General features: G+C 33.4%; 1 protein-coding gene across 1 annotated transcript; it reads left to right on the top strand.

Annotated features, from left to right (window-relative positions):
• Positions 1-320: 320 nt before the first annotated feature.
• Positions 321-2,142, top strand: LOC145008146 (cytochrome b5). Its single transcript, XM_078966760.1, has 3 exons — positions 321-556; positions 942-1,008; positions 1,698-2,142. Exons 1-3 carry the CDS (start codon positions 470-472, stop codon positions 1,928-1,930), a joined length of 387 nt encoding a protein of 128 aa, XP_078822886.1. The 5' UTR covers positions 321-469; the 3' UTR covers positions 1,931-2,142.
• Positions 2,143-14,385: the final 12,243 nt, after the last annotated feature.

The raw sequence follows: 14,385 nt of genomic DNA on the forward strand, positions 1-14,385 counted from the left end.
TTTTGTTGTATTCTATGACTATGCATCTAACAAGAAACTATTCGTTGAAATGAACTATTCGATACAAAAGAGTTTACCAAAAGGCCACAATGAATAGCTCACATGTAAAGAAAACTAATCATCACATTATTATCTTCCAAAAGAAACTTTTTACCGCCCAACGCTTAGCGCGAGTAAACGGCTAGTATGTGTATTATTATTATTATTTTTAAATGAGGATTGGGTCAAATTTTCAATAACGGATTGGGCTAGTAAGCCCACTGAGCATGATATCATAATGTACTGTTCTATTACTATGTGCTTGGGCGTCAAGATATCGACTTCAAATTTAGGGCTGTAAATTGTAATATCGCCATTTTATCTATCGTCCCCAAGTCAAATAGAATCTGAAGAAAGATTCATTCCAGAATCGGGGATTTAGAAAGAGTAAGAAATCCTAAGTTTCAATAATCCAGTTTAACCCCAAGAAATGCCAACTCTAACGAAGCTATACACGATGCAAGAAGCTTCAGAGCACAATTCCGCAGGCGATTGCTGGGTTGTTATCGATGGCAAGGTCGGCTTCTCTCTTTAATTATTAGCCGTATCTTTGTATAAATATAGGTATAATAGTCGGTATATATCTACAATTCTCTAATATTACATTGCTTTTACATCGAGTTAGGCCTTATACTGTTGGTATATGTATTCATTACGTTGTATTTTAGGGTTTTATTTTTTAGTTAAACTGATAATTGATGAATGTGAAGTGATTGTAATCGATTTGTATGAATTTAAAGAACATGATTAGAATTTGGACTTTGTTATAAGTTTAGCCCCAAACATTTCTCATTTATAATATTTTTTTTTCGTTGTTCAATTGATGTAGCTATGATGTTTTTCTCAAAACTTAAGCAACCAATATTGGATTTGGTGTTAACATATATTACCATTTTTACCAGGTGTATGATGTGTCATCGTATCTGGAAGAACACCCAGGTGGAGATGATGTCCTCCTTCAGGTTACTGGTAATTCCTCATAATTTCATTATCTGTTAAAATCAGCAACGATCATCATTTTGGGTGCCTAATTTGAAAAAATCTCAAGCTAAAATTACTTTTCAACCCTTTGCGATTATTACAAATCATTGACATTGATTACTTGATTTTCATTCACCAGATTCTTTGTTTATATTAAGGTATAAAAGCCGATCAATTTCCGGATGCTATGCAGAATATCAAATTAGCAATATCCTATGCTTTTTATTGTCATTATTCGTAAATATTCATTTTTCCTAGATTTGGATCTATTAGCTATTTTATAGGCTAAGAATCTGTAATAGGACTCCTTTAAAAAGATGGCATCTCTTTTCCGAAAAGTCTTCAAATTTGTCATAGGTTACATTGGGAAAGCTCCAATCACATATGCAAACCCACCTTTTTGTCATTATTATAATAAATTTTAGATATTTAAATAGTGTTTAGTACAATGGAATCAGGAAAGGAATGGAATGGTTCATTCCATAGGAATGAAATAAACCTGTTTGTTTTTTTCTACATGGAGTGGAATGAACTATTCTTGAAGGAATGTGATTCCTTATTTGACTAAGCTAGTGTTTTCTATAATGGAATCAATGAAGGAATGTGTGATGGAATGGAATGAGTGATTCCATTTCCAGAATCAGCATTTTTAATGATGAAACTATTTGATTTTGAAGGGAAAGATGCTACTGATGAATTTGAAGATGCGGGGCATAGCAAAACTGCAAGGGAACTAATGGAAAGTTTTTTTGTTGGGGAGTTGGACACGTCAGACATCCCTCAGCTTGAAATTGTGTCTGAGAAGCAAGAAAATTACATTTTTGACCTTACTAAGCAATACTGGGCTGTTCCATTAGCAGCCATTGGCTTATCGGTGGTTGTCACCTTTTTGTACTTGCGCAAGAAGTAGTATTAAGAAAAAAAAAAAAAGGCTCTATTAATTCCGAGGTATTTTGAACACCATAAAAAAGAGTTTTAAATTTTGTTGATGGATTTGTAAACCTATATTATTTGAGTAAAAGATATACGATATCCATTTGGATATGGATTTCATCTGGTTATTTATACGGGTTATTTTATACCAAACTTTAATTTATACCATGTGCTTTTGACTTTTGACAACATCTATATATATAAGTTCCTTGGTGGATTAATTATTTAATTATATAAGTGTATTCTAGTTTTTATTAAAACTTAAATTAGTTTATTGTTAGATATAGATTTGTTTTTGGCTGTTTATTGTTACTGTATACTAGTATAAAACCTGTATGTTATACGGATTGATTAAATAAAAAAATTAAATATTAAATATATTTTTTTTAAATAAAATGTTGAAATAAGGATTGGAGAAACCTATTAATTACAATTACTATAATATTTATTATATTTAATACTATATATATATATATATATATATATATATATATATATATATATATATATATAAAAGTATTATGTGACTTTTTAATTTAAAATTAAAAAAAAACAAAGAAATTGACATGTAGATATTGTTTATTTCAAAAATATAATAAAATTATAAGTATCAAAACTCATGATATATTAAAATGAATCTTCATTTATTATAGTTAATTTTGAAAATTCAAACAAATATATTGAAGATGTAAGACTAAGGAGGTGTTTGACTTAATTTTTTAGAGACAAAAAATTATTTTTGAAAAAGTTACAAAGGTCATGTTTTTGTGATTTTTCCAAAAAGTTGATTTTGCTTTTAATCCAAAATCCAAAAGTTGTTTTTAAAAGTTTTTTATCAAACATCTTTTACCTTTGATATTTTCCTATAAAGACTTTTGACATATGAAAAACTAACCCAAACACCCCCTAATAATGGAATGATAGGAGTTCACAAAAACAAAGATCGATAAGAAGAAGCACCGTTTCTAATGAATTAACCATTATTTATTTATTTATTTATTTTTGGTAAAAAATCATAATACTCGAATTCTAAATCGTAAACAATAAAGTATAATATATATAGCAAAACGTAAAACTAAGCCTAATCCAAAAACGAGTATAAATTAGGTGAAAACTTTTAAAAGTAAAGCAATAAAATACTAAACCACAAGGGAACGTTCGTTTGCGGATTCTAGCGGAGCCCATAGAAATTAGAATGAAGTGTCCATCGTGTTATGTGTATTTAGTTGTCAAATGAAATGAACGGAAGTGGATTGTAAAAATCTATATTTGATTGGTTTTATCATATTCCTAGATGATAGGCCAAAGAATAAACTGCATCATCCGTTTTTATCAAAATAACAAAATCGGCCGTATTAGCTTAATATCATCGAACTACAAACATATCGATACATCCACTTCGCTAACATTAACTACTCTTCAACTTTGCTGCCTATTATACTAATTCAAAAATTAAATATCCATCAGTACTTTCTTTCCTATTTATCTTCATTAACTACTCTTCTACCATGCTGCCTATTTCATTTCTTCATAATTAATGTTATTAATGTTCATATATATATATATATATATATATATATATATATATATATATATATATATATATATACACACACACACACACACCAAACTAGTTTATAACCCGTGAAACCACGGCTACAAAATTAATTAAACTTTAATAGTTAGAACACAAAATTATTAATCAATTATAATCGTTAATTTAAATAAATATGTGGAATTATATCACCTTATAATTTGTATTGATTTTATTTTAATTTTTATTCCATTATTATTAATTTATTATAATTAAAGTGAAAATTAAAATTTGAAATAGACGATTAATAGGTTGACAAGTGACATGCATTAATTGATAGGTTTAATAGGGTGACACATAGCAAAAAAAAACAATAAAATATGTATTAATTATAAGATCTAATATGATGACACATATCAAAAGAAGATTAAAACTATTCTTTATTTAAAATAAGGATTAAATTTGTGAGAACTTTTCAATGTTCATTTGAATTTAACTTCAGCTGTTTGATGTTGAATTACTGTGACATCAAAATGGTTTTTTTACTTTTTCTTTTCCACATCTTATTTTCTCTTTTGAATTTGATTTGTTTTTTCATTTTTTTCTCAAAATTTCATTTGATTTTATATTTTTTTTTATCTTAAACTAATTTTAATCTAATATTTTTTATACCTATAAAGATTTTGATCTAATATTTTTTGTCCCTATAAAGATTTTAACTTTGGTAAAAACTGTTTTTAATTTTTTAGTAGAATGAATATTTTTTACTTTTTTTTATTTATCCTACTGAGGATACATTTTAGTTATCATCGTACAACGAATGAGAATACAAACGGGCAACAAGTTGTGTCGCTAAACCTTTTTGTATGATAAAACCAATTCTATACATCAATTCTTTTGAAAACTACATTCATAAATATAGGGAATATAATATTGTTATGAATGATCGGTTGTATTCTACTAAGAAGTCACACTGCATCCGATGCAACCTGCAAGAAAATATCAAATGCAAATGGTATGAACACGTGTTGATTTTTCATATTTGTATTTTTTTCCCTAAATAATTTTGATCTGACAGTTTTCACCCTTCATAATTTTAAAGTTAAATTATTAGTATTTTATAAGTTACGATTTGATCACTTACTATATTTTAAAGTTATGGTTTGGTCCTTTCGATGTTTTTTTTTATAGCTTTCCTGTATTTTTGTCTGCTTCATTCATATATAATTGTTTGGTTTAAAATCTTATAAAAATAAAGTTACCATCTAAACATGTTTAAAAGCTCAAACTATATTGATAAAATTTCAACTAAGAAACTTTATCCATATCGTACAGCGTTTTTCAACATATTGGATTTCCGCAGTATCGTGCGGGGGTCCAAACTCTTGTATATATTAAATGTCAACTTCAAGTATGTGAGTGGAGAACTGTTCATTTGGTTTTTTCTTTTTTCAGAACTAAAATTATTAAAATCCTATCATATTATAGTTTTTAAAGTTTTGGGTACAAAATACAAATAAAGTTTTCTATGGAAGCAACAAGTATTCTTATTATAAGGAACTTTTCATATTTATATTTTCTATCCTAAAATAATTTTGATTAAACACTTTTTATATTTTATAATTTTAAACTTAAATTATTGGTAATTTTAAGTTACAATTTTGATCCCTTACTATATTTTAAAGTTACATTTTTTTTACTTACATAATTGTTTTTCCATAATTGTTTTCGTAGTTTTCATTTTTATTAATATTATTTTTTTTATTTAAACAATAATTAATACGTTCAAGATACATTTTCAAACATTATTTTGTATGCATCATCCATATATAATTTTTTTTGCTTCGTTACCTTATTTTATACTTTTATGATTTGTTTTGTAAAGAAATTTTTCGTTGCAACGCGCAAAATTTTCTCCCAATTACCTTATCCATATCGAGATGCATTTTTCAACATATTGGTCTTCCGCAACATCGTGTGGACGATCCAATCGCTAGTTTATAACTAAAAACCAAATGGTCAATGGCTTAGAGGTAAGGAGCTACTCTTTCATATGAGAGGTCATGGGTTTATGTGACATCTCCATTTTTAGGGCTAGAAAAAACCGATGTATTTATGCTTTGTTTGAAAATCAGAGTAACCTTTTAAAGAAATATATTGCGGAATTTGTTCCAAAAAGATAAATATGATAAATATTTATCAAAGCATTTCCGAAGAAATGTATTTCATTATATTAAAACATTGGGATGTCATTGTCAATACAGATCAAAAGCATAAAAAGAACAACATAGGCCTTACAACATTTATTTATATCTAATGGCCTATAATCCATAATCCCTCATCAAGTCATCCAACTATGCTCTTGTACCACTACCTGTAATACAATAAAATAAGTGGGTCGGGCTTGGGAGCCTGGTGAGCACATAGGGTTTTCAAACCACAATAATAAGTTTATTAATTTCATCAAACCAAACAAACCCGATTACATATTCTTGTTATCCTCACTTTACATCCCTAAAGCATCTAATATAAGGGACCTAGCCTAAGGATTTTCATCGGGGTGGCAACACTGCTTTGGGGGTTCCTCAGCAATTTATATCAAATAAGGCAACCATGTGGGGGATGGAGTACTGTTGGTGAACACTGAGTTCAAATAAACACTTACATGTTGCGAGCCTACTAGCGTTCCACTGGACTGTCTAGAATAGTCCATGGTCGTCATCTATACTCCGTGGATCATCGTAAACATCGAGGCCTCTCATCATTTTATCACACATCGTCTATTTCATCTACCCGTGTTTTACCACAACATTTTTGTAGATATAAAATACATATACAGTTTAAACCATTTAAAACTTGTATAAAAATGTTCATCCAACATAGATATTAAGTAAACAGACAATATGCACACATAACACGTAATTTATATCAAATACATCATATCTATGTGTAAGATGAAAGTGACTATGCAATCACTTATTAAAGTGACGAATTCGAAATTCGAGCAGCGCTTCGCTTCTTAACCATATGATTTCCTTCGATGCAACCTAGTATTATTACCACTAGATTTTAGTCTAATATTTATTGTGACTAATTATTAGTCTAGATTCGTCATTAACTCAGAGTCTACTCCACGATCTATCAAGTAAGGAACAACCATGTAGGATCATATCGGAGGTAGGGTCCGTTTGGTATACAAAGTATACTGTTTGGAAATCTCACTTTAAACACCTCACTAAATCATAGCCTAGACATCTTGCCCGCAAATAGATCAATCAATATAATAACTTTGAATCACTGATAAATTTTATTTATAAGTTAATAATAACGATATTATAAGTTATATTTAAAGTAGGGTAACATAACATAGTTAGCTAGGAGTCGGGTTCTGTAGGGGCAGAACTTCGTCGCTGAATCTTTCTAAGAAAGATTCTTGTAGCGCTTCAGTGCTCACCTTACTATACTAAAAACTATAGAAAGATAAGTTGAATCACGAGGGACCGAAAATGCTTGGGGGATAAAAAGAGAAAGACTATTGAATTAAGAGAATGATGCAAGAAATATGAGAGCCTAGAGGCTCTTATTTATAGTAATTGAATTTTCAAAAACCACCCTCTATATTTACTTAAATGACTAAACACCCCTTTATAATAATATTTTAAATAGATTTAATGATGTTTGTACTAAACTAATGTCGAAAGTACTCAAAAATAGTCTTATAATGACCGCATCGTCGATATATTTCTAAGGATATATACATATGTATATATATGTATACATATATATGAACTAAGTCGTATGTTTCCATCGCACAAAAACTAACTTACTTAGCTAGGAGTCTATTCGTATGTTTCCATTGCACAAGAACTAAGTCGACCCTCTTGCATCGTAACTTCTTTGTCTTACGGTCAACAATTTCCTCATGCTCTTTGATTAGCCTCTTATTTTCATCCATCCTTATCTCTGAAATTGGAATTATGTCGGGAACTTCTCCCGTGAACTTCCTCAAATAACACACATGAAAAGTGTTATGAATACCATCTAGTTCTTTTGATGATTCAAGTTTGTAAGCTTGGTTCCCACTCCTCTGAAGAACTTTGAATGGTCCAATAAAACTTGGATTCAACTTTCCTCTTTTTCCAAATCTTATAAGTCCCTTCAATGGTGAGACTTTGAGTAATACCGAATCTCCAACTTTGAATGTCATCAGTCGTTGATTTTTGTCAGCATAACTCTTTTAATCATATTGAGCTGCTAACATCCTTTCCCTGATTACCTTCAGCTTTTCAGCTGTCTGATGGACTATCTCAGGGCCCATAAACTGCTTTTATCTAGCCTCAAGCTAACAAGATGGCGTACGACACTTTTTCCCATACAAGGCTTGATAAGGTGTCATCTTGATGCTCGAAGTGGAAACTATTATTGTAGAAAAACTCTACTAGAGGTAAGTGTTCATCGCAATTGACTTGGAATTCCTGGGTACATGCTCTCAGCATATCTTCCAGTGTTTGAATCGGTCTTTCGCTTTGACCATCAGTCTGCGGATGGTAAGTTGTACTTAAACACAACTTTGTACCAAATTCCTCTAGTATACTTCTCCAAAACATTGACGTGAAACGTCTATCACGATCTGATACAATCGTTAGAGGAACACCATGAAGTCTTACTACCTCCTTTACGTAATCATTTGCGAGTTTATCCATAGAACACCTCTCATTAGCTGCTATGAAGTGTGCACCCTTAGTGAAATGATCCACGACTACCCAAATCATGTCATGACCGTTCTTCGTTCTAGGCAGTTTAGTCACAAAATCCATGGTGATGTCTTCCCATTTACCCATGGGTACATGTATAGGTTGTAAACTCCCATATGGTTTCTGATGTTTTGCCTTAACTCTTGCAAATGTTACACACTCGGCCACATACTTTGCAACATCGAGCTTCATCATCGGCCACCAATAGTAGGGTTTTAGGTCCCTATACATTTCAGTGCTACCGGGATGAATCGAGTACATGGTCTTGTGAGTTTCTTCCATCACAAGATATCTTATTCCTCTCGTCTTAGGTACCCAAATCCTGTCTTGGAATACCTTCAAACCTTGATTGTTTTTACTGAACACCAACGTTTTTCTCAAACGTTCTTCCTTTTGGTTATTCTTCTCTGAAGCTTCTTCCTGAGCTTTCTGTCACACCCCCAAACCGAATTGGCGGAAACATTCGGGGGCGGAGGACGTCATGTACAATATCACAATAATGCATAATAGTAAACAAGCAACAACATCATCCATTGCATTAATAATATAATTCAATACAAGCGAGTTCTGCATATAGTTTATAAGACACCAAAAATGAATACTCAAAATAAAGACGAGTCTTGAAAGCTCCGTCTTCTCAAAACCTAGCATCGGTACCTGTTTACTGATGACCTGAGAATACCAGTTATTTTGAAAGAGAGAATCAGCATTTAAGTTGGCGAGTTCATAAGATTTTAGTGTCAATGTTGTAAGTTTGAATAAAATGTTTGTATATGTTTGTTACTCCTAGAAAATCCTATATTTTCTACTAAAATGTAGCCTTCTACCAAGACTAGAATATTCTGAATGTTTGTTTCTTGTAAAAGTGTGTATTTTCCCAAGTGTGACTATTATTAACAAAAATATAGTTTTACATTACCGTTTATTTGAGAAGATCACAATGTGAATGCAATAGGAAAATAATAAAGTTTTGTAGTGATGTATATAATAACTACTGTTGTACTAACTACCTTAAACCAACTATTAATTAAGGTATAATATGATATGATTGTAACCATACTTGATCGACTAGTAAAATACGACGCTCAAAGACGTCGGAATGGTATGACATTCGTCACCCGTAGACCTACAGGTCCCACTGTAGCTAACAGCAAGGTGTAGGACGGTCAGTCCCGTATAGATCTATAAAAAAATTCACGCTCTCCCTCCAGGAGACTCTTGTTACAAAACGTGACACAACAGTAGATTGCCATGTCATGAAGTAGTGGCTCACATTAATGTTATAGTATTCTAGTTTTTGTATAGTATGTTCTACTGTATTGTATGTTCTCTCTGTACTAGTGTATAGTATGTTCTTCTTGTATAGTATAGTGTATGTTCTCTTAGTTTCTCATCATAGTATGTTCTTTCTATTTCTCATAATAGTATGTTCTTTCTGTTTCTCATAATAGTATGTTCTTTCTGTTTCTCATAATAGTAAGTTTGTATTGACTCATGAATGAACTGACTCTTGTATGTTTCATTATACTAGAAATAGTGAGTAGTAATCTCCTAAACTATAAATATTATAGTTTACTAGTAATGTTGTTTGAATGACTGAGTGTGTTTGTACACCTTTGCTACCCAAAGGTGTTGAACTGAGATAAAAGCTTTTATATATGTATACATATACATAATATATAACTAAGGTTCAAGCAACACTCGGACAAACAACCAAATACTCTAAGTCCACAACCAAACAAGGAACAGGAAATATAGCGAGTTATCAGTCCTATGTCCTTTCAACCTTACTTATATAACTATATCTATATAGATATGATTTTGACAATATATAAGTTTAAAAGAGTTTAACAAAGAGTTTTAGCATAAAAGAGTTTGACATAAAAAGAATTTTTAACCATATAAATAATAATAGATGACTTGATGTCAGTTCATAAAATGTTTTAAAGAGTTTGTTTAGTAAACAGTTTTGAAGTATATGAAATCCACTCGTTTGATAGTTATTAATCACATGTGATTAATATAATAACTATAATGTTTTCAACTTGTATTCCCACCATAAAAGCATTTAAAATCATTTAAAATGTAGATTAAGGGGTATGAACTCACCTGCAGTGAGTGATACGAATGAAAGATCGGTTTGTAGGATGCTAAGTGTCAAGTGAAGACTTGAGCACAGTGGATCCTAGTAAGAATATAATGACAAATATATAGATATAATTAGTGTTTATACAACTAATCATGTAAGGAAAACACCCTAGGACTTAGGAAACACTCGATTTGAAGTGTTAGAAGTGCAAAGGGTTGCATATATTGGGTGTACGGCCACACAAGTGTGTGTACGGTTACCAGGTGTATGGCCACTTGGGTGTACGGCCTGGTGTGTATGGCCAGGAAGTGTACAGCCGTACACTCCATGAATAAATGGTCAAAAGTTGTGTTTCAAGGCTATATCTTGCATCTTCTAAGTGTTCTTGATTATGTGCTAGCATAGAACACGAGTTTGAGGCCAATAAGCACTAAACAAAGATGTGTATGGCCACATGGGGTGTGTACGGCCGTACACTCCTTGATGATCATGGTTTGGACAATTTCTAAGGGGCATATCTAGTAAGTAACAAGCATATGAAGGATTACTTACGATATAGAAGCCTTTAGGGGTGTTTGAGGTCCAAGAACTTAGTAGGTGTTCTTGGTGTTCTTGGTGAAACTAAAGAACACTTTAAGATCTACCAAAATGAAGTGATTTCATGGATGAAATCAATGATCCATAAAAGATAGTGAAAGGAATCAACAATTCAAGGGAAGAAACACTTACAATCTTGAAGTTTTAAATAAAAAATCGGATGGTAGTTGAGAGAGAAACGAGTTCTCGGCTTAGGAGTGTGAAAATAGTTGAATGAAGGCTAAGTCTCTCATTTATACATGAGAGTGTACGGCCAGAAGGGGGTGTACGGTAGCACACAAAAGTGTATGGCCATACACTCCTCATGTTGGAGTGTTTGGCCATTTTGGGAAGTGGTGAACTTGTGGAACCCAATTCTAAACCCTAACTTTGAAGGTACTAGGCTTAGAACACTCTAATTGACTCTAAACAATGCTAGAAGATAGCAAAACGAGTATGACCTTGATTTATTTGAATAACTAAACAATATAGAAATTTCGGGTTGTCACACTTTCCACAATTGTTGAGACAGCTTCAATTCTTAACGCTCTTGGCCTTTTCCTTTCAAGGTTGACTTTTTGAACTAGAGCATCAGCAACAACATTTGCTTTACCATTGTGGTAAAATATTTCATAGTTGTAGTCCTTGAGTAACTCTAGCCAGCGTCATTGTCTCATGTTTAATTCCTTCTGATTAAAGAGGTACTGGAGACTCTTATGATCAGTGAAAAGTTTGGACTTTGTGCCATAGAGATAATGCCTCCATATCTTTAGTGCAAATACTACCGCTGCCAAATCTAGATCATGAGTGGGGTAGTTCTTTTCATGCTCTTTCGATTGTCGAGATGCATATGCTATCACCTTTTCTCTTTGGGTCAGAACACAACCTAACCCAACTCCAAATGCATCGCTATAAACTGCGAAGTCTTCAACTCCACCAGACAAAGAAAGAATTGGTGCTTCACACAAATCCTTCTTTAGCTTCTCGAATGCTTCTTCATGATTTTCACTCCATGTATATATAGCTCCCTTATGGGTCAAAGCTGTTAATGTAGCAGTTATCGAAGAAAAGCCTTGGATAAATCTTCGGTAGTATCTAACTAATCCCAGAAAGCTTCAAATCTCTATGGGAATTTTAGGTCATTCCCACTTTGTCATAGCTTCGATCTTTGATGGGTCAACCATTATTCCTTCCTGGTTAACCACGTAACCTAAGAATTGAATTTTTCAGATCCAAATATCACATTTGGAGAATTTTGCATATAGCTTCTCCTTCTTTAACACTTCTAACACTTCTCATAGATGCTTTCCATGCTCCTCCTGGCTCTTCGAGTAAATTAGAATGTCATCTATGAACACTATCAAAGATTTATCGAGGAATGGTTTACAAACCCTGTTCATCAAATCCATGAATGTTGTTGCAACATTGGTTAGTCCAAACGACATAACCAAGAACTTATAGTGTCCATATCTTGTTCTGAACACAGTTTTCTCAATATCTTGCTCTCTCACCTTTAGCTGATGACATCCTGACCTGAGATCGATCTTTGAGAAATAGATCGAACCTTGCAACTGATCGAATAACTCATCAATCCTTGGTAATGGGTACTTGGTCTTTACCATTGCCTTGTTAACCTCCTTGTAATCTATACACATCCGCATGCTTCCATCCTTCTTTTTCACGAATAACACCAGAGCTCCCCAGGGTGATGAACTAGGTCGAATGAAACCATTGTCCAATAGCTCCTGAAGTTGTGTAATAAGCTCCTTCATCTCTGTTGGTGCTAATCGGTATGGTGCTTTCGCTATTGGTGTTGTCCCTAGTAACAAGTCTATTCAGAACTCTACTTGTGTATCAGGCGGTAATCTAGGAAGATCTTTGAGAAAGACTTCTAGATAATCTCACACCACCGGTATACTTTTCATCTCATTCTTCTCCTTCTTAGCATCGATCACAAATGCCAAGTATGATGTGCATCCTTTGGACAAAAATTTCTTGGCTTTCATTAGGGAAATGTTTCCATAGTTCACTCTGCATTTGTCCCCTTACACCATAAAGGACTCTTTTCCAGGTGGGTTTACTCTTACTATCTTCTTCTTATATAGTATCTCAGCATCATTGGCACTAAGCCAATCCATTCCCAGAACAATGTCGTAATCGTTCAACTCTATAGGTAAAAGCTCTTCATGGAATTCGTATCCGTTTAGGTCAATGCTGATGTTCTTAATACGATCTCTAACAAGTACGAATTTTTCACTGACAACTTCCACAATTAGGGCATTATCAATTTTTTCTACAGGCAATGCTAGTTTCCCACAAAATTTATGCAATATAAAGGAGTAATTCGCTCCGGAATCAAATAGTATATTGGCAGGTAATCCATTTAGAAGAAAGGTACCTGACGCGACATCTACTACCTCCTTCGTAGCTTCTAGTGTCATTTGGAAGGTTCTCACCTTCGGCTTCAGTAGGACATTGGGCCTTGTCTCCTTGTTCTTCCTCGGGCAATCCTTCACAATGTTCCCTTCTTGATTATATCCATAGCACACCCTTTTGTTGGCGGTGAACTCATTGGTGTAATTCCCGGTCTTCCCACACTTGTACCAAGTTACCTTATCGCTACATTTCCTAAAGTGCTTCTTTTTGCACTTCTCACACCACTTTGATTCATTTCCTCCTCCTCCAAACTTCCTTGAACCAGAATTACTCTTCTTATTAGGCCTTGCATACCCTTTGAATTTCCTCTTTTCGCCAACCTCAATCTTCATGGCGGCTCTTCCCTTAATAATTTCTTCAACATACTTGGCAACCCAGATAGCAACCTCTAGAGTAGGTGCCTGATGTACTGGCACCGCATACTCCCACGGAAGTCCCTTTGCATACTTGTCGATTTTCATCAGCTCGTCAGGGACAATGTGCAAAGTAAACTCCATTTTGTCTGTGAAGTTGTTCGTGTATTCTTCGATGGGCATGCTTCATTTCTTCAGATTCAGGAACTGTTTCTCTAGATGGAGCAGGTTTTGGGCTGAGAAGTACTTTAACTTAAATTGCACCAAAAACTCCGCCCATGTCAGTTACAGGGGCTGATTGGGGATTAGAGTCTTCCCTAGGGTGTTCCACTAGCAAACAACGCCTCCTCTGAACTGACGCAATGTAAATGTGGTTTGTAACTTGCCCTTGCAACCACATGTCATGAAGCCCAACTCCATTTTCAAGATCCAATCCATAACTCTAATCGGATCTTCCTTCCCAGTGAAAGTAGATGGCTTGCAAGTTAGAAAATCTTTGTACTTGCAACCATTTGTCTCGACTCCGTCGTCTTGGTTGTTCCTCATAATCACTGGTGGATCAGCTTGACCAACGGTCCTGCTATAACTCCCCTCTTCTGATTGCCCATCATTCAATTCTGGTTGTTCGACGGGCATCGTGGGTTCGCCCTTATTTTTTAGCAATCGACTAGTCTCCTCCATTTGACGATC

The sequence above is a fragment of the Lactuca saligna genome, chromosome 8 (assembly GCF_052625555.1).
Source record: "Lactuca saligna cultivar CGN05327 chromosome 8, ASM5262555v1, whole genome shotgun sequence".
Lineage (NCBI taxonomy): Eukaryota > Viridiplantae > Streptophyta > Magnoliopsida > Asterales > Asteraceae > Lactuca > Lactuca saligna.